The sequence below is a fragment of the Candoia aspera genome, chromosome 1 (genome assembly GCF_035149785.1).
Source record: "Candoia aspera isolate rCanAsp1 chromosome 1, rCanAsp1.hap2, whole genome shotgun sequence".
NCBI classification, from domain to species: domain Eukaryota; kingdom Metazoa; phylum Chordata; class Lepidosauria; order Squamata; family Boidae; genus Candoia; species Candoia aspera.
The window spans coordinates 80,704,600-80,725,083 of NC_086153.1; the positions used below are offsets into that span (position 1 = coordinate 80,704,600).

At 41.1% G+C, this 20,484-nt stretch overlaps 1 protein-coding gene across 5 annotated transcripts in view; it reads right to left on the reverse strand.

Moving 5' to 3' along the window:
* Window positions 1-20,484, reverse strand: part of MAP3K4 (mitogen-activated protein kinase kinase kinase 4) — a 107,161-nt gene that overhangs the window by 38,600 nt on the left and 48,077 nt on the right. For all 5 annotated transcript variants that reach the window (XM_063307803.1, XM_063307814.1, XM_063307795.1 and 2 more), the window contains exons 3-10: window positions 14,855-16,245; window positions 8,311-8,553; window positions 7,060-7,203; window positions 5,595-5,752; window positions 1,879-1,995; window positions 1,085-1,184; window positions 915-998; window positions 95-361 (exon numbers count right to left, since the gene is read on the reverse strand). In XM_063307803.1, the coding sequence (XP_063163873.1) occupies window positions 95-361; window positions 915-998; window positions 1,085-1,184; window positions 1,879-1,995; window positions 5,595-5,752; window positions 7,060-7,203; window positions 8,311-8,553; window positions 14,855-16,245 (2,504 nt within the window). The remainder of the gene's footprint in view (window positions 1-94; window positions 362-914; window positions 999-1,084; window positions 1,185-1,878; window positions 1,996-5,594; window positions 5,753-7,059; window positions 7,204-8,310; window positions 8,554-14,854; window positions 16,246-20,484) is intronic.

The window sequence follows — 20,484 nt, forward strand, 5'->3', positions numbered from 1 at the left end:
AACCTATATATGTTGTTTCTTGAAGAAATTAAAAAGATGAACTCTCATCTTTTTGACAGTTAATGCAGAAAGATTTAATGCAGAAAGACTTTACCTGCATACTTCTCAGTGTGTCAATAGTTTCCACCTGAGGAACTATTTTGATCGGCTGGCCTTCCCAAGTGCTCCAGCTGTCATCAAATTCTTGGTCTTTTTCACTGTATTTTGTCATAAGTAAAAACGGTTCACCTGCAACCTCATCGGAATCTTTTGAACAATCCTTTCCTGCAGCGGCGTTAAGCAACTGCAAGATAAGAGATTTTTCCTGTGCAAAATTATCTGACACAAAGATTTGTAAATTTTCAAGCCCAGGAACTTGTACCTGTGAAACAAAACAAAAGGTCAGAATAGTTAGCAAGTAGATCTGTATCACATTTTCATAATTTTCTGAGAACTCTGCCTGGTGGAGAGGACAGAACAAATGCATTTTTATGCATAAACAGGCTTGTAACCATTGCACGTGCCCCCCACCCCCACCCCCACCACAGACTGCTTTTGTTTCATTGATGTGCAAAAAGTTTTTGGAGAAGTTATTATGGGAGCTCCCACCCTAAGTCTGAAATGAGACAATTCCACCTGTGGTGATGTTTATAACCTCATTAACTGGTTGCTAGCATTCCAGCCTTAATAGGTATCTACAAAGGGAGAACATTAGTGTTCCCATTTAGTGTAGTTAAACTACAATATCCATACTTCTGAGTAAGTCCAAGAACTCCTTCCATTAGTATTCCCATGCTATGCAGCCTCTAGACCAGTCTTTCTCAACCCTGGCAACTTTAAGATGGGTGGACTTCAACCCCCAGAATTCTGGGAATTGAAGTCCACCCATCTTAAAGTTGCCAAGGTTGAGAAACCCTGCTCTAGACTGATTTTACCTTGGTGTACTGCTGTGCTTTCAGAGCAGCAAGGAAATCCCTCACAGAGGCAGATAACGTGAACTCTGCTGCTATTTCAAGGTCCTACAAATATGGTGAGAAAAGTAAATTTTGTTACAAATGAACTGCTTAGCACATAAATGCAACTGAATTTGGTCTAATTTGTTTACCTTTCTTAATCTCTTGGCAAAGCCAAGAGCTTTCGATGCTCTCTCTCTAGCTTCATGAAATAGCTCTTTCAATGCCCGGCTGGTTTCTATAACAGACCTCCTACAAAAATCAAACAAAATGCACTAATTCAGTACCTTTCACATCAATATTTCAATTTGGGAAAGAGCATGTAAGTGAAGATCAGAAGGCAAATATGTGCAAACAAGAAGCTAAAAATGCAGTTAGGATTGCTAAAACACCCACACATATTTTATTTACGAGTAGTCCTTGTTTAGCGACCATTGTGGGACCAGCAACTCGGTCGTGAAGCAAAGTGGTCGCTAAGTGAAACTGAATATGCTTATGATCTTACTTCAGCTTTCCTTTGCTTTACAAACCTGTGAAGGTCATAAATGTGAGGAATGGTCATAAAGTTACTGTTTCATCAACATCATAACTGAGGTCACTAAATGAGGCAATTGCTAAAGAAGGACGACCTGTGCTTTTTATACCAATAGATACTGCCTATCTCAAAATTATGACTCTGGGCCACACACACAGAGATACTACCAAAGACAACAGTAATTTATAATGAAATGATGTCAGCTGAGGACAAACCTAACTTGAATTATCAAAAGCACAAAATCCCAATGACGGGGTCAGCTATTTTCCAGGGGCGCTATACAAAAATTGTTCTCATCCTCTTAACTATATTCATCATTAAATCTAATCTATATGAACAATGGTGCTTTATTCACATATGAATATTGCTTTATAATGTAACATGTAAGGAAGAAAAATAATGAAGTAATACCTGACTTCATCTGAAGCAGCACTGTCATCAGCACTAGCCCGAAACTCATTACAGCTCTCTTGTAAGCCAGAGTCCAAAAACATTCCTGTTGATTTTAACAGCACTCCTGCAATGTCACTAAAGCAAAAATAAAACTGTCACTTCTGAGAAAGTTTGGTCATTGAAAAATTCCTTTCCTGACACTATAACAGAGGTAAAGGATCGATGTCCCTCCAAATGTTGGCTCACTACAAATCCCAACTTTTCTCAACCCAGACCGACTCAGGTTCTGGGAATTATAGTTCAGCAAACACATGTTCTGCATCTCTGCACTACAAGGTAATAGAGAGACTGATGAGTTAGGACTAAAACTAGGAAAGAAAAATAAACACAAAATACCCGAGGATCTACTGCACGGTCCAGTGGAGGTCCTGGTCACAGCCTGGAATAGGGAAGTGACCTCTCTTGCCCCATTCAACCTGACACTCCCCGTGGTTTACGGAGGAGCTGGGGGTTTTGAAGAGGGTGAAGAGACGTCTAGAGCATTGCTGGAGGAAGACAAAGACCGAATCTGACCGAACACAAGCTAGAGCCATTATTAAGGCCTACCTTGTGGTGATGAGTGGCGAAACTCATCACCTCAAGGTAGTGAATATTTCTCCAATTATTGTGTCTGCAGAATGCTGCCCAACGGCCCCGTTTAAGTTTACTCAATCCCTTTTGGGTAAGGTGGATATAATAACCCACCTACAGGGCCGTGCGGAGGAGTTTTCTGAGCATCTGCAGGATAAAATTGCTCAGATCCGCTCCAAGTTGGACTCTAAGCATGAGGCACAGTCTGAGGAGATGCTGAGGGAACGTACTTACCCTGTTATGTGGGAACAGTTTGATCCTGTTGGGCCTAAGGAAGTGGACAGGATCCTCCAAACTGCAAATGCCACGTCATCTAGACCCATGCCCTTCCTGGCTGGTGAAGGCAGACTGGGAGGTGACGTGGTTGGGTCCAGGTGATGGTTAATGCATCCTTGAGAGAGGGGGTGTTTCCGGCTGCCTTTAAGAGGCACTGGTACACCATCTCCTCAAGAAACCATCGCTGGACCCTACTGTGTTGGACAATTTTCATCCTGTCTCCCATCACCCCTTTTTGGGGAAGGTGGTTGAGAAGGTGGTGGCGTTACAACTCCAGAGGGCTCTGGATGAAATGGATTATCTAGACCCCTTTCAGTCAGGTTTCAGGCCCAGATATGGGATGGAAACGGCATTGGTCGCACTTATGGATGATCTCTGGCAGGAGTGGGATGGAGGCAGTGCATCCATCCTGGCTCTTCTTGACCTCTCAGCAGCTTCCAACACCGTTGACCATGGTATGCTTTTGGGGCGGGTCAAGTAGTTGGGGGTGGATGGCGTGGTCTTGTGCTGGTTCACCTCCTTCCTCCAGGCCGGTCCCAATCGGTGGTGATAGGAGATGAGAGATCCGACCCTCGACCCCTCTTGTGTGGGATGCCGCAGGGTTCGGTTCTCCCTCCTCTCCTATTCAACACCTACATGAAACCACTGGGTGGGATCATCCGTCACCACAGGATGAGGTATCATCAATATGCTGATGATATTTAATTATATATCTCCATCCTGGGTGAGATAAGTGAGGCGGTGACTGCCCTTTCTCAGGGCCTGCGGGTTGTGGGGGTCTGGATGGGGAACAACAGGCTTCAGCTGAACCCTGGTAAGACAGAGTGGCTGTGGGTTGACGGCTCCTCGGTATCTGGGAAGTTGTCATCTTTAGTTCTGGATGTGGTTGCACTGCCCCATTCAGCCCCAGTGCGGAACCTGGGGGTCCTTCTGGACCCACAACTCCTGCTCAAAGAGCAGGTGGCAGTCGTGGCCAGAAGGGCCTTTGCGCAACTTTTGTGTTGTGCGCCAGTTACGCCCCTTCCTGGAGTGAGATGCCCTCCGAACAGTCATTCATGCCCTGGTCATCTCCCACATAGACTATTGCAATGCGCTTTACATTGGGCTACCCTTGAAGAGTATCCGAAAGCTTCAACTGGTTTAGAATGTGGCCATGCGGGCAGTTATCGGTGCCCCAAGATTGGCACATGTGACACCACTGCTGCCTGAGCTGCACTGGGTGCCGGTTTGCTTCCAGGTCCAATTCAAGGTGTTGGTTATGACCTTTAAGCCCTACATGGCATGGGGCCAGGTTACCTGAGGGACCGTCTCATCCCCATAACATCGACCCACCCGGTCATGCAGAGAAGGCATGTTGTGGCCCCCATCAGTAAGGGAATTCCAGTTGACGGGGTCCAGGAGGCAGGCATTCTCTGCAGTGGTGCCTGCCTTCTGGAACATTCTGCCCCCAGAGGTGAGGCAGGCCCCTTTGCTTCCGGCCTTCTGGAAGTTTGAAGACCTGGTTCTGACGCCTTGCCTTGGATGGGAAGGGCAACAGTTCATCCTGGGGGTGGCTGGTCCCATAGTGCCCTCCCTACCAAATGAGATCTTGTGGCTGTTGGGATTTTATATTTATTTACTTTTTATTTATATTGGTTATTTGTATGATAATTTGTGTGTTTTACAGTTTTAACTTCCAATTTTATTGTAAACCGCCCAGAGTCCCCCTTGGGGGAGATGGGCAGTGATAGAAATTTGAAAAATAAATAAATAAATAATTTTGATTCCTGTCATCATAGTTTTCTAAAAATATATTACGGTAGATTGAAATAAAAAAAAATAGAGTGAAAGGGGAGTAAAAGCTAAATTAACGACAAATTTACCAAAACAGGTATTTTTTTCACAGCAAAAATACCCTTTTCTCATTTATTTACCCAAGATGTTTCTGTATGCTAAAATCAAATACTTCTGACACACTGATTTCAAGTGTGGTGGGGTTTTTTTTTTTAACATAGCTATGAAAATTGCTACTGCTTTCACTACATGAACTTAACAATTATGCATTAAGAACATTTCAGCACTATATACGACTATAAATACTTTTTGTTCATGGGCTGCACAGGTAAACACAGCACATAAAAGCATATATATAAGCCATGTACCTCCTATTATCACAGCCACATTTGCATTCCAGGAATCAATAGATAATAGATCTGCATTTTAACTCTATTTTACCAGTGAAAGAAACTCTGAAAGGTAAAGGAAGTAGATGCAAGAAACACTTGCATGGTGTAGAACAGGGAATGAAATCGTTCACCAAAATGACACAGCAACCTAATAATCTCTCAATATGACACTTCTGTGCTAAAGCACAGGATAAGTATTTTGGAAAAGAGGGCAAATGAAAATCAACACCCTGGATAGGCAAATTTCTTGGCCCACATTAATCCTTTAATGTCTCTATCTGAAACATAGAACACTGGGTGAAAAGGAAAACATCAGCACTAAGAACAGAACTGACAGTAACCAGATATATTTTGAATAAATAATTGCCTTCCATCAAAATTATTCACACAAAATTAAAATTAAACAGTAGAAGTTCTAGTTATCATTAAAAAGAACTTTCAATTTGACAGAATAAAAAAACTGGGAGACATGTAAGCAATCTATTTAAGAAATTATTACAATTGTTAAGGGAATTGTAGTATTAAGAAATCATAATTCTGTCTTTAAAACAAACAATGGACATTTCTACCAGGAACTATTCTTCAAAGATACGTTTTCATTTACTGAAAGTAGCTAAAACCAAGATAAACAGACAAAAGATTCATAGTAGTATGCAGTTCTACCAGAATAGTTTTCCAGCTTGAGCTTCACCTCCTCGTATATAAGGCGTTATTTCTTTGGTGAAATTCCATTCTTCTTCCAAAAGATTCTTTAAACTATGAGATGCCTGAGGTAACTGCTGTAGCATTTGGATCCAGCTTCGCATATAATCAAAATAAACCTTGACACCCGGAGGGAAAAAGAGCAGGGAAAGCCTTTTAAACTGTTATTTCACAGCAAAGACAAATCCTCATCTGTAATGTTAGTTTTATAAAACTGAACGTTGCTTACAATTCTTCTCTCTCCAGATCAATAACTCTTTTATCAATTCTCATGTTCTTGGCATAGAATTATAGTCCCCCACCCTCCATACCAATTAAAAGAAAGAACTCCTTCAAAAACTATTGGAAGCCTTAGAGAGGTCTTACTGGCTCAGAAAAGAAACACTTTCATATAAGGAATTGGGTACTTAATTCAACTGACGGCACGGGTCTACATGGGCCTTCAGCATGTGTGTGGCTCTTAAGACCAAAAAGACAGCCTACTGGTGACTTATACTAATAGACTTTCTATTGCCAGCAGCTGCACTATGATAACTGAAGGTAGGTTTGTCTGTTCCTTGCCTGGGAGAAAAAGAGATTTCTCTCTCTGTGGCCCTTGGTATTCTGGCAGATGACAGAAGCCAATGTGTGTCCCCTTCAATTCTGCAGTGCCAGGAAAATCAGCAAACAGGCAGTGTGTGAAAGAGTAAGCTCCCTGCAATTGCTCTTTAGGGATGAGGTCATGTTAACCGTCTCCTCATCACAATGTCCTTCCTAGAAAGCATGCATAGTTCTAACCATGATTTCTGTCACTGTGCCTGCCCTCTGGAATAGTATTTCCCTCTAAGCTCCAGATGGCCCTGGTTTTTCCCACAGGCAAATGGTTGAGAGGATTTGTCAACCTGTCTGGTTTGAGTTTTACAATGGTTGTATACTGTGGTGCAATTTGTCTTATGATTTATTGCATTTTATGAGTGTTTGCTTCCTAACATTACTATTCTTTGCTCTACCTTGGGTTGTTTTCAACAGGGTGGCTATATAGATTTACTAAATATAAACAAGCAAACAACCCTGTAATGGCCCTTAGACAAAGAAGCCAGAATATGTCTCTCTTCAGGTCTGTAGTCTCAAGAGTAGCAGGCAATTTACAATATAATGTAATACTGTATATCTAGGGTATGCTTCAAATATGTAACAAGCACTACCTAATGAGTCCTGCTTCACTGGCTCATTGATAGGCTCAAGTTTGAAAGAGACAATGATTCTTTACATTCCATAGCATGTAGTAAAGGCAGTATGCAGTCATAGCATCCCCCATTATATGGTTGACGTACAAAAATGTAGGCTTTTGCAGGCTAGCAAAGCTCTTTGCTAAAAGAAATAAATTAAAAATAACCAAATGAACAATGAGTTGAATCATTAGGTATTACACTGAATTGTTAGTTACCATTAACATCTTATGCAAGTCTTCTTCAAAAGAGTCAATGCTGCAGTGGTTCTGTAGGTCATCTACCACTTCACGTAACATAAACTGGTAATATTGCTTCATCAGGAGGCCACCTTTCAGAACCTCTTTACACTCTCGCACTAGCTGCAAGAGAACAGTCCATAAATAGTACACTGATCGATCTGGTGTTTCCGTGCTGCAAGATGCAAAAATGTTTCTAAAGAGCAAATTCTGTGAATATCTTAAGTACTGCTTGTACATGAGATAAACAACCCAAAAAGGGCGATGCAAAATAAAAACCAAACTGGTAGAATGGCTGATTTCTACAGACTATAAACCTAAAGCCCTTTGTCATCCGTGTCTTTTCTATCTTCATAAGGACTCTTGTAATGTTCTGTCTCATGTAATTCAGCAAGTGTAATACCCCCACCATCTGCATTTTTTTCATATTTGCTTGAATTGTAGATAGAGTTGTAGTTTTCATTTAAAAACAAAGCACTTGTAGATAATTTGTCAATAACCAGCTGATCATATATGCTTCTTTAAAACATGCAGAAGTAGTTGCTGAGTTGTTTCCTGTTATATATATTCAGCATACTACTAAGGGCCACAACAGTACAGTACGGACTACTCTTAATATTCCTTTTCTCTTGGAGGATACTGATTGAGGATTATTGGTAACATCTAGTATCAAAAGGCCATTTTTGTTATCAGCCTAAATTTCTTTGATTACTGAATGATATAGAAACGTGAGCAGGTAAGTATATAAATAATGCTCATACATATTCTCAAAGTGTATGTTGAAATTTGTAAACATTATGCAGCAGGTAAGTCTTTATCTAGTATTATAGTATAAAACCTCCAAAATAAGGAACTATGTTAATGGCTTCAATAAGAAGCCATTTTATTCAGTTGGGGAGAAAAAAATAGAGGGATTGCTTTTCATACTCTCCACAGAATCCTCTGTCCTCCACCTTTTCAAAACAAAATCAACAGCACCTAGCTATTGTCCTGAAGTGTTTATAATTTGTAGACAATTTACAAGTTGTACAAGACACCATTTTTACTGTTGATTAAATAATTATTTGCAAGCTGTGAGTATTTGTCACAAGCAATATTCTATTTCATAATCTTATGAGCAACTTTTTGTGCTATTGGAGAGAATTGTCAATAACGAAAAGAACATACATTTTTATGTGCCACTGCCCTAATATTATAGAAGACAGAGAAAATAAAATATGACAGGCAAACCTGCTTAATGCTCAGGAGAGATGGCTCCCCAGCAGGCCGCTGTTCCAATCTTAATTTGAGACACTCGTGGATAACATTGAGAAGAACTCGGCAAAGAACCAGAAATGCAGGTTCAAAAGATGGCAAATCCATAGATCTCAACTCTTCCCATGATACAGTACTGCATTTTTGATCTGAAGAAGGTGGATAATTTGACAACTGCACATAATCTGAACATAAAATGGGATCTGGGTATTCGGAAAACTAACAGCAATAAAAAAAAGAGAGAGAGAATTTGATGATTAATTTCTCCTCTTTGGGACAGTATAATTTTAAACCAGATATTAACTTTAAAAACAACTGTTGAAAATACATGAAGCAAAACAGCCTTCTGTTAAAATTGCATGCTATCCTTGCAGATAAATGTTTCAAGAAAAGTCTGCTATACAGCATAGATGCTGATATTCAAAGCAAGCTACCCCTCCTCTCCCATATCAAAAACCCTTTTAGGTGCAAGCATGGGGGTTAGATTGAGACTAAATAACTGATTTCTCCAGAAAAGTAGCAATATAGGAATAATCAGGCTAGTAGCAATGATACATAAGCAGCATGGTTGCTAAGTTTACAACAAACCTATTTTCTAATAAGCATCTGGCAGCTTAGTAAAAAAAAATTTTTTTACAGACTTCCATATAATTTTAAAATGCTAATGAGATAAAGGAATAGATACATCAATTATCAAAACAGCTGCAATATCTTAATGTCTTTAGGCTTGTCGTTCTTGGGCTGACATAGCAGAACCACAGGGGTGGCTGAGAGCTGCTATTTTTCACTCTGGACTTGGGATGGTATCATTATATAACATGATGAGAAGTTAAAACAGAGACCAGCACTGAAGTGCCTCACACAGAAAGCCCGGGACAGGTACAGGAAAATGCTGGGGAGCTCAGCTAGGCCACTGAGGCTCTAGCACAGCGTTTCTCAACTTTGGCAGCTTGAAGATGTGTGGACTTCAACTCCTGGGATTCCCCAGCCAGCCTTAAAGTCCATACATCTTCAAGCTGCCGTGGTTGAGAAACAATGCTCTGGCACATCCCCCAGGATGCCAGATGTTGATGGCAAGGATTAATGTGGAGAAAGTCCTTGCCAGTTTTCATATCCTGCTCCATTTTTTTTTACCCCAGGGCATATCCTACTTAAGTAAATAGTACAATCAACACATCTCAGTTTTACCTCTCAGACAAAACAAAAATAAGCTTGAGAAGGGCAATTATATGAGTCCAAACCTTTCAATATACTAAATAGTGTACCTTTACAACATGGCAGCAAATATTTTTCTTTATTACTATTCACAATACCCAGCTAAAACTTTTTACATGACTACATGAATTCAGAACTCAGAAATTGATTTCAAGCATGGATATATTAGGAAATAAACTACTGATAAAATGTGACGTTCATGCACCAGGCATTCATTGCCATGCATATAACCAAAGCATATGCAAAACAGCAGATCCATAGGGGCCCTGGTTTCCAGCTGATGCTTCTTAATGCCAGGTCAGTTAATAACAAGGCCCCCCTCATATGTGACTTGATCACTGAGGAGGGGGCAGACCTGGCATGTATTACGGAGACCTGGCTGGGTGCGGAAGGGGGGGTGCCCCTTTCGGAAATGTGCCCAGCTGGGTTTACGGTATGGCACCAGCCGAGATCCCAGGGCAGGGGAGTAGGGGTGGCTGTTGTCATCTGAGAGTCTCTTGTGGCCTTCAGGGGCGCTGTGCCACAAGTGACTGATTGTGAGACCCTGTTCTTCAAGTTGGGTTCCCGAGAACAGTTGGGAGTATTGCTGCTGTACCAACCGCCCTGCTGCGTGGCAACCTCCCTGAGCTGCTTGAGGCTGTCTTGGGGCTGGCGGTGGAGTTCCCCAGGCTTATGGTTCTGGGGGACTTCAATCTGCCATCCCTGGGGCATGCCTCAGAGGCAGCTCGGGAGTTCATGGCTACCATGGCAGCCATGGGCCTGTCCCAGATAATTTGGGACCCGACTCGAGACAGTGGTCACACCCCAGACTTGGTTTTCTTGTCAGAGCAGTGGCAATGTGATCTGAGGGGAGAGATAGATCTGTCCCCATTATCATGGTCAGACCATACCCTGGTGGCCCTGAGATTCTCTTATGCCATCCCCCTCCGCAGGGAGGTAGGACCCATTCGATTGGTCCGCCCCTGGCAACTGATGGACCCGGTAGGGTTTAGAGGGAGCTGGGGGTTATACCCGGTGATCTGCTGCACGGTCCAGCAGAGGCCCTAGCTGCAGCCTGGAATAGGGAGGCGGCCGGGGCCTTGGACAGGATTGCGCCTGTGCGGCCTCTCTTGTCTCATTGAACCCGGCACTCCCCGTGGTTTATGGAGGAGCTGAGGGTGCTGAAGAGGGTTAAGAGACGCCTAGAGCGCCGCTGGAGGAAGACGAAGACTGAATTCAACCGAACACAGGTAAAAGCCGCCATTAAGGCCTACCTTGTGGCGATAAAAGCGGCGAAACATCAATATTTCTCCGCTCTTATTGCGTCTGCAGAATGCCACCTGACAGCCCTGTTTAAGATCACTCGATCCCTTTTGGGGAAGGTGGGTTCAGCAACCCACCTACGGGCCGTGCAGAGGAATTTGCTGAGCATCTGCAGGACAAAATCACTCGGATCCGCTCCAAGTTGGACTCCAGGCGTGAGGCGTGGTCTGGAGAGATACCAGGGGAACAGGCTTACCCAGTTATCTGGGAGCAGTTTGATCCTGTTGGACCTGAGGAAGTGGACAGGATCCTACGGACAGTAAATGCCACCACGTGCCATCTAGACCTGTGTCCCTCCTGGCTAATAAAAGCAGGCCGGGAGGTCACATGTGGTTGGGTCCATGCGATGGTTAATACATCCTTGGGAGATGGGGTGTTTCCAGTGGCCTTTAAAGAGGCGTTGGTACACCCCCTCCTCAAGAAGCCATCACTGGACCCTACTGTTCTGGACAATTTTCGTCCAGTCTCCCACCTCCCCTTTTTGGGGAAGGTGGTTGAGAAAGTGGTGGCTTTGCAGCTCCAGAGGGTCCTGGAGGAAACGGATTATCTAGACCCCTTTCAGTTAGGTTTCAGGCCCGGTTATGGGACGGAAACGGCATTGGTCGCACATATGGATGATCTCTGGCGGGAGTGGGATGGAGGCAGTGCATCCATCCTTGCTCTCCTTGATCTCTCAGCGGCTTTCGATACCATCGGCCATGGTATCCTTTTGGGGCAGTTCAGGGAGTTGGGGGTGGGCAGCCTAGTCTTACGCTGGTTCACCTCCTTCCTTCAGGACCGATCCCAGTCAGTGTTGATAGGGGAGATCGGCCCCGCAGCCCCTTCTTTGTGGGGTGCCACAGGGATCAGTAATCTCCCCTCTCCTTTTTAACATCTACGTGAAACTGCTGGGTGGGATCATCCATCACCATGGGATGAGGTATCATCAGTATGCTGATGATACTCAATTGTATATCTCCATCCCGGGTGAAACAAGTGATGCAGTGACCACCCTCTCCAAGTGTCTGGGGGCTATGGGGGCCTGGATGGGGAACAACAGGCTTCAACTGAACCCTGGTAAGACCGAGTGGCTATGGGTTAATGGTTCTTCTGTATCCGGGACATTAACATCTCTGGTTCTGGATGGGGTTGCACTGCCCCAGACAGACCCGGTATGTAACTTGGGGGTCCTCCTGGACTCATGGCTCCTGCTCGAAGAGCAGGTGGCAGCCGTGGCCAGGAGAGCCTTTGTGCAGCCACGTGCTGTGCACCAGTTACGCCCCTTCCTGGACCAGGAGGCCCTTCGAACAGTCACTCATGCCCTTGTTATCTCTCAGATAGACTATTGCAATGCGCTCTACATGGGGCAACCCTTGAAAAGTATTCAGAAGCTTCAGCTGGTCCAGAATGCAGCTGCGCGAGCTGTTTTTGGTGCCCCCAGAAGGGCACATGTAACACCACTGCTGCGCGAGCTGCATTGGGTACCAGTTTGCTTCTGGGTCCAATTCAAGGTATTGGTTATGACCTTTAAAGCCCTACGTGGCATGGGACCAGGTTACCTGAGGGACCGCCTCTTTCCCATTACATCAACCCGTCCCACCCGATCATGCAGAGAGGGCATGCTACAGACCCCGTCTGTAAAAGAATTTCATCTGGCGGGGTCCAGGAAGCGGGCCTGCTCCACAGTAGCTCCCACCCTGTGGAACATGCTGCCTCCGGAGGTGAGATTGGCCCCATCGCTCCTGGCCTTTTGGCAGAGTCTGAAGACCTGGTTCTGCCGCCTCGCTTGGGGTGGAGAGGGGAATAGAGTTACATGGGGATGGTTGTTATAGACCACTCCTCCCACACTTGGACTGTTTTAGATCTTTCATTGCTTGGATTTTTGTTCTGTATTTTTATTTCTATTTATAGTATTTTTATTGTATTTTATTATTCTGATGGTTTTAATCATGTTGTAAACCGCCCAGAGGCCTCCAACGGGAGGAGATGGGTGGGGATAAATTAGATAAATAAAAAAAATAAAAAAAACATCTGGCAAAAGTAAAGTCTCCCTTGAGTTGAGTTGAGTCTTGGTGACTTTACAGATAGGTATGGCCTATGGTTTTGCACTGTTTTATTCTGGGATGTTTTCTGACTTTCCAGTTTAGTCTGCAGCCCGGGGGTGGGGTGGACAGGATCTTCCATCCTAACCAGCTACAACCTTGCTTAGCTCTCAAGCCTAGACTAAGTTGGCCAGCTCTGCCATTCACTGAGGGAATGAAAAGATAACTTATCTGTTTTAGAAAAAGAGAAAAAAATGCTATAAAAAAAAGAGAAGCAGACTTACCTGGCTTAGAATCTTCTCCAACTGTCATTTCTAAATATTCAAATAAAAAAAAAGTTTCACCCCAGTCCCAGGAATTAAGGGTAAATTATTCTGCAATACGGACCCAGTCAAAACGTTTTTTTAAAACCCGGTCTTTGTTTTCTCAACATGATTTTCAATGGGCTTCTTCAGATCCCATATAATTTTGTTTTCCCAGATATTTGCAATTCTTTATAAAAACAAGAAAATCATTTAACACTCTATAAAGCTGTTAAAAACATACGTTATCACTTAAGAGTTAAAACAACAGTAACCATCCCTTCTCCAATTTATTAAAATCTGGGGTGAAACAGATTAGATACCAGGAAAAACAACCATACAATCAAATTATTGTATCTATGGAGGAATTCATATAGAAAGGTAGCAGCATTTTTCTCTGCCTACAGTATGAAGAGATTAAAAACCCTGCAAGACAATACTTGCTTTATGATAGTTTCAGTAACATAATTCTACTTTATGATTTTCAGATTGGTTTGAAATTATACCATGATTTTTAAACTTTAAAAAAAATTGAGATACAAGGTATAATAACACATTCATCATAGATTTGGATCTTTATATGATAACCATGTAAATCATACAGCATAAATCAATAATTGCGGTTTTTATCATAAAAAGAACAAAAAACAGTGTTAGTCTGCTTCCATAATCTAAATTATTTCCAGGATTCTGATACTGGTATAACATCTGAACTCTCCCTCCACTCATCCATCCTGTAAGCTATATGCTGAAGTACTTCTGAAACATGTAAACCCAAGAGAAACTTAATGAATGAGGATGGGCTTTATTGGGGTTAGAGTGCAAGAAAAGACTGGGATATCATAAATTCAATTCTCCTGTAAATCATTAAAATAACTGGGTGATTTTGGCTAGCTACCCTCCCTCAGCATAATCTGCACAAAATTCTTGTGAGAACAAACAGGAGAGAAAAAACTATGCATGCTTCTAGAGCTACTTGAAGGAAAAGCGGAATATAAATATCATGGATCTGAAATGTTTTTGTGTCAATCCTTATTCTGAATGTTGAAAACTGAGCATTTTCCAAATATTCAGTACACTGTATTTTAGCCCTCACAGGACCTCCTAGAAATGTTATTCCCTAAACTTCAGAAGGACTGGAACATTTATTCATTTATTTTTTCATTTTGTATAAAGTTACATTTCTATCTAAAGAACATCCATTCTTCTAGAATGAAAATCATATCAGAAAACAATAAAATAGCACAGAAAATATTCTATTTTGAAAGTCTAATGTTCATTTCTAGCATTTGTCCATTATTATTACAATATAGCCTGTCACACTTTATATAGCCATTAATATCAGCTGTATATTAAGAAAAAAGGGAGAGAGCGGGAGAAACTGAAGATCCATTATATCCACACTATCCTTTAACCAACTGTCAGGAAATTAATACAGGATGTGTTATGGCTTTTTTGTAGAGCCAGACACACAATTGATAAGGAAAGTCCACATATGTATGTATGTATGTATGCATGTATGTTTCACTTGATACGTCACAGTAATTAAATTAAGTTAATATGGTATAACATGTTTTGAACTATATATGCATATTACATAGAATAATTTTTTGAAGAAAAAAATTGCTCTAAGTACTATTGCTTGAGCATCATCAATTCCACCCACCTCCCCAAACCTACCTCCAGCTGCTGATCACGCTTTATCAATGCCATTCGGGCCCTCTGCAAGGAGCCGTGCATTAACTTGTGAAGTCTTAAAATGAGTTTTCTCAACCCCATTTGTTTCAGTGCTTTATCTACAAATGGCCTATAAATAGAGGTCAAACAATGTCTGCTGCAGCCTGTCTCTTTGCTGCACTCAGTAACTGTCCAGCAGGATGAGTCATCTTCAGATTCAAGCCTATCAAGCTTTCTTGACAAATGGTCCTGTGCCTCAAAGTCAAAATTTGCCTTATTGGCAAGATTATTCCGGATGGCTTGTCTGAGTTCCTCCACATTCTCCTCAAAGATTTGTTCTTCATCTTCACTTTCCTCTGTGCATGCACCTGAGGTTACCCTATCATCATCACCATCATCATCATCATAAACTTCATCCTCTGGATCACTGTCCCTGAATGAACGAGGAGAAGGGATTTCAAACACTGGCCAGCCAATGTCAGAAAGATCCTTGATGCCCAAAACAGTCCCCATAATCCTTAGTTTCTGATTTAAATCTTTTGTAATGTTTAACCAAAGACAAAGTGCCTGCACCCTGTCCTGAAAATCCCTTGCAGCATATTTTTCATAGTCACTTTGAAGGGCCTTCAGAGATGGATAAAGTGCTTCTACGTATTCTAGCAGCTCCATTATCCGCTTTACCTGTTCAAAAGAGACCCGCTGGCGATGGAGGTGCTCGTGATAGCTTGAATAGCCCATTACACTAGCTCCATGGGCCGCTTTACATTGTCTTGCCGACGTACCATTAAGACTAGCTTCATTTCCTACACAGGAGAGGTTCCGATAGTTTACCTTGAAAGTAAAGATTTCATTGATAATATCAGGGATGGCTTGACGAGCTGTGTACAAATAGAAGTCTTGGTCCTTAATAGTCCGACCTGCATGCCACGCCTGCAGTTCAAGCCAGATTAGTTCATTGGATCGGTTTAACTCAACAGAGGAAGTGCTTTCCTGGCCTTTCTGCTCTTTGTCCTTTTTCTTGGAAACTGAGGTAAGCTTTAACAAAAGCCGCAGGGTTTCAAAAAATTTCAAGCGGTCTGCTGGATAATCAGTACGAGAAGTCTGGCGTGTAGTTTTGGCTATAGGCATGGGTACAGATACTGGAGGCTTAGCATTGCTGCAGCCAAGACTGAGGTAAGGCTTATTGAGATCAACATCTGGAATTGACTTTTTTGGTAAGGACCCACTAACCGAGTCCAACATGAATGAACACTGTACATTTTTCTTGTGATCCCTCTCAGTTGTCCTTAGGGTGGCTCGGTTCTTTTTCCCCTGCTTATAGCTGTGCTCTTCTGAGTTCTCAGAGATTTTAATATTATCTTTGTTAGGCAGCTGGTTGGGTGAGCTCATTTTCTCTGAAATCATAACATGAAACACATTTTTTTTCACATCAAAAGAAAAAATTACTTTTTTAAAAAAACCATCTATACTCACTTTATATACTTCTTCCATTCCATAAGCTTTCAGTTCTAACTGTGGCATGCTAAACATACACAATACATTCATGACAATCCCTTAAAATTATGTAAAAGGTTCAGAACCTAATAGATTTCATACATAATCCAACTGCCACTCAAATACTCTGCCCGTGTTTTCATGTCTAGTGTCACAAATTTATTAAACACTGGAACATAGGCATCCAACAGAAACCACAATTATGTCAATCGTATTATAACATCATGTGAATTATGCAAATTATGTAATTTGTGCCAGTCAAGTCATGATGCAAATGGCATACTGTACAGAATTTGCATTATTTGGGTGATGACATCACATGTGACATCACTCCCTATCTGCCTCCCCTATGGACATCCATACAGTAGAGATTGTTATCTAGCATTTAGCTGTGCCCACAAGTTAAGATGACACAACATCTTAGTAGTTATGGGAAGGGCAACAGGAAGATCATATCCCACTTATTTAACCATAACACACTGATACTTCAGGAATTACATCTAAACTTGTCTGTGGGTGGTTTGTGAAACTCTGAATTAATAGGTTCCTGTCATTACACAACCACACGCTAAATTAACTTTTTGTTTAAAATTTCAGTTGTTTTACTGCTATTTTTAAATAGTGAGATAAACCTCAGTTATTTGATTTAGGTATCACAAATTATTTCTGTATTTATGTTTTCTTATTATGCCTTCCTAGCCACTCAACTTAAAACACAATCTAGCATGAGAATGAAAAAATCATATTTTAGAAATGGCCATGAATGATTAAGTAGTAATAACTGACAGCCACACCAAAGAGTCCTTTGAAACACAGTTCACTCAAAATTCAAGACATGCTGAGTCATTTTGTACCTAAGGGCATCATAATTATATTGTGGAGCTTTTAAAATAACAGGGCTAACTCCAAAACCATACTAATGGAAACATTCAGTTGTACTAATTGTAATTATAAGTAGTGACTTCTCATTACAATTATCTCTTTTACTGTACATGGCAGTTGGAACCAGTGACTAAGCAGAAGTCTTCAGAGCATAAGCCTTGATGGAATGGAGAGTAATTATATTTTTTTCTTCAAACTCCTGATTAAATTGTTCTAAAACTGTATACAGTACTAGGTAAGATCTAAAAGGGGAAATTATGAGGTTGTAAAAATAATCTCAGCCTGTAACCAATATCCCCTTCCTGGGAAAGATGCTTGAGTGACTAATGGATTTTGTAGATCCATTTCAGTTGATTTAACCCTGGTCTTTGTACTGATACTAGCTTAATAACCCTTAACCATCTTAGTCTCCCTTAGCTGAGATAAAGAATATGGTGGATGACTCTGCTGATTCTCTTGAACCTTTCAGTGGCATTTGAAATATTGATCATGGTGTCCTTCTGGAGAGGCTGTCCAAGTGAGATGAAATGGAACTGCTATGCATGGTCCTGCTTGTACAGAATGGCCATCTCCTGAAACTGGTGCTGCAGGATTCTGCAAGGTTGCATTTTATCCCCTATGCTGTTTAACATCTACATGTAGCTGCTGAGTGAGATCACTTGCAGATTAAGAATGAAGTGTCATCACTTTGCTGATGACACACAGCTGTCTGTTTTCATTAGATCCAGGTGAAGCAGAAATATTGATTCAGTGCTGGCCACAGTAATGGGCTAGATAAAGGCTAACAAACTGAAACTTTATCTGTCTTGTCTGTCAGTCTGTCCAGCATTTCTGGATAAGACAGAAATGCTGATAGCAGATAGTGTATGCAGGTGAACAATGGTCACCTTCTTCTGGAAAAGGGCTTTACAATTCTTAAAAGATCAGTTTCACAGTTTGAGTATCCTTCTAAAGCCATCTTGGTCATCAGAGACACAAATGACCTCTGTGCTACAAAGTGTCTTTTACCAGCTTAGGCTGGTACTATATACCAATTATGGACCTAGATGGATAGTGTCTTATAGCTTCTCATTTAGATTACTGCAATGTAATCTATACAATATAGTACATGGAGCTACCCCTAAAACAATCCAGACAGTTAATACAAGATATGGAAGTAAGAATTCTGACTGGAATTGGAAACTGTGAACTTATTATATATGCTTTTATTCAATCTTCAATAGCTCCTAGTTCATATACAGTCGAAGTACAGGTATTAAACTATCAGTCCATTCATGGCTTGAGACCACAGAATCTGAAGAATTCCCTCTTTCCTTGAGTTCCTAATTGAAACTGATCATACTAAGAGGCCCTGTTGTTAGTGCTCTCCAGCAGCAAGGTGTGGTGTTTCCCTGGGAGTGAGACTTTTCAGTAATGGCCTTCGGATTCTGGCATGCCCTCCCTAGTTAAGTAAGCCCGGAGCCAACCTTATGTCTATTCAGCACCAGAGAAAGATGAGTTTATTATATATCTATATACTACATTTCAACATATATGTTGCTTAGGAACTTCTAATTACTTTAACATGGCTTTTCTTGTTTATTATCTTGTATATTTTAACTTCTACTCAAACATTTTTATTTTTGATTTTAATGTATGGTATACTATCCTTGAAAAATTGGTTTTGAGTGGCAATTTTTTTTTTAATAAATACATTTTCTGGATTAATTTTATTGCAAAAATAGCTGTTTTATCAACAGAGTATTTAAAGAAACTATTAATATAATTGTGAGTGGGAAAATAATTATACATGTTTTAGTGTCTTTTCATTATTATTAAGAGGCAGGGATGGTGGAAATTTAACTAGCAATTTATTCCAAATTTGAATGCAAAAGCATAAACTCATTCCTACGCTCATCTTTTTTTCCTGCATCTTGAATTTCAGCAATTTAGATATCAGTCATGCAAAAGTAATGCATTACGTATAATGCCTTCTAAACCCATATAAATGTATCTGATCCACAAAATGCTTTTTATAACTATCTTGTCATTCTACATAACAACTAAGGAACTAAGTGGTATGAATAGTTAGACAGAGAGAAATCTAGTTGAAATTTTCCCATCTTATTCTTGGGATAATATAATATAGACCTATTTTTAAGAGTTATTTTAAGGACAATAAAATGAGAAATACTTTGAAGAGTCTACATCATTTTATAAATCTTTACAACAATTTTAAAAAGCAGCAGCAAAAGATAATTACTTGATAGACTCATTAGTTCACTGCACCTGAAATTCTGCTAAATAGAATGCTATGCAGTTTGTATAGCATGAAGAACATTCCTAGCTTCTGACAATATCATCAATACATTTTGCAAAGCATATTGCCAATACTAATACAGTACATGCAGACTCATGTAAAAGTAATGAAAGACTTTTTTTTTTGGTGCCTTCAAGTCATTGTTGACTCCTGGTGACTACCTGGACTAATCCCTGCAGTTTTCTTGGAAAGATTTTGGAAGTGGTTTGCCATTGCCTGCTTCCTAGGGCTGAGAGGGTATGACTCGCCCAAGGTCACCGAGCCAGGTTTGTGCCTAAGGTGGGACTAGAATTCACGGTCTCCCGGTTTTTAGTTCAGTGCTTTAACCACTACACCAAACTGGTTCTCAATGAAAGACTGCTATACTGTTATTTAGAGAAAGTGAAGACATCTTGCAAAAGAAAAACTCAGTAGATGACTTTATTTCCATAATCAGGCATATTTCTCAATATAAGGTACACACATCCAAAATGCATGACTTCTCCCTCTGCACTACCCTGCTCAAATAAGGCTTGTGCAAAACGAGCACCTGCCTCGCTTAAAAAAGATAAATAGTTCAGAGTAGTAAAAATGTCCTTTCTCTGTTTCAGACAACCTTGGAGAATCATCGCCTGTCAGAACAGATAATACCAAGGTAGATGGACAACTAGCCAACCTTGGGATAAGATGGCTATCCACAATGCTATTTTTTTTTCCATTTCTAATTACTGTTAATACACTTGGTAATGAATTAACCCTCTTAATCCTGCTGCTCTGCTGTGCCAGTTGCATTGCAAAAGAGCAGGTGATGAGATAGAAACCCAAGGCCCTTTGATCTTCCCACTATTGCTTAGCCATTCTATATCAGGAGTGGCAGAACAGTAGGCTCCACGGATGTAAGCCTGGCCATCCAATTCTTCATCAGATGAAAGGGAAGAATGAGAGATTTCTGCACCTTTAGCAGAAAGGAAGGGACTCC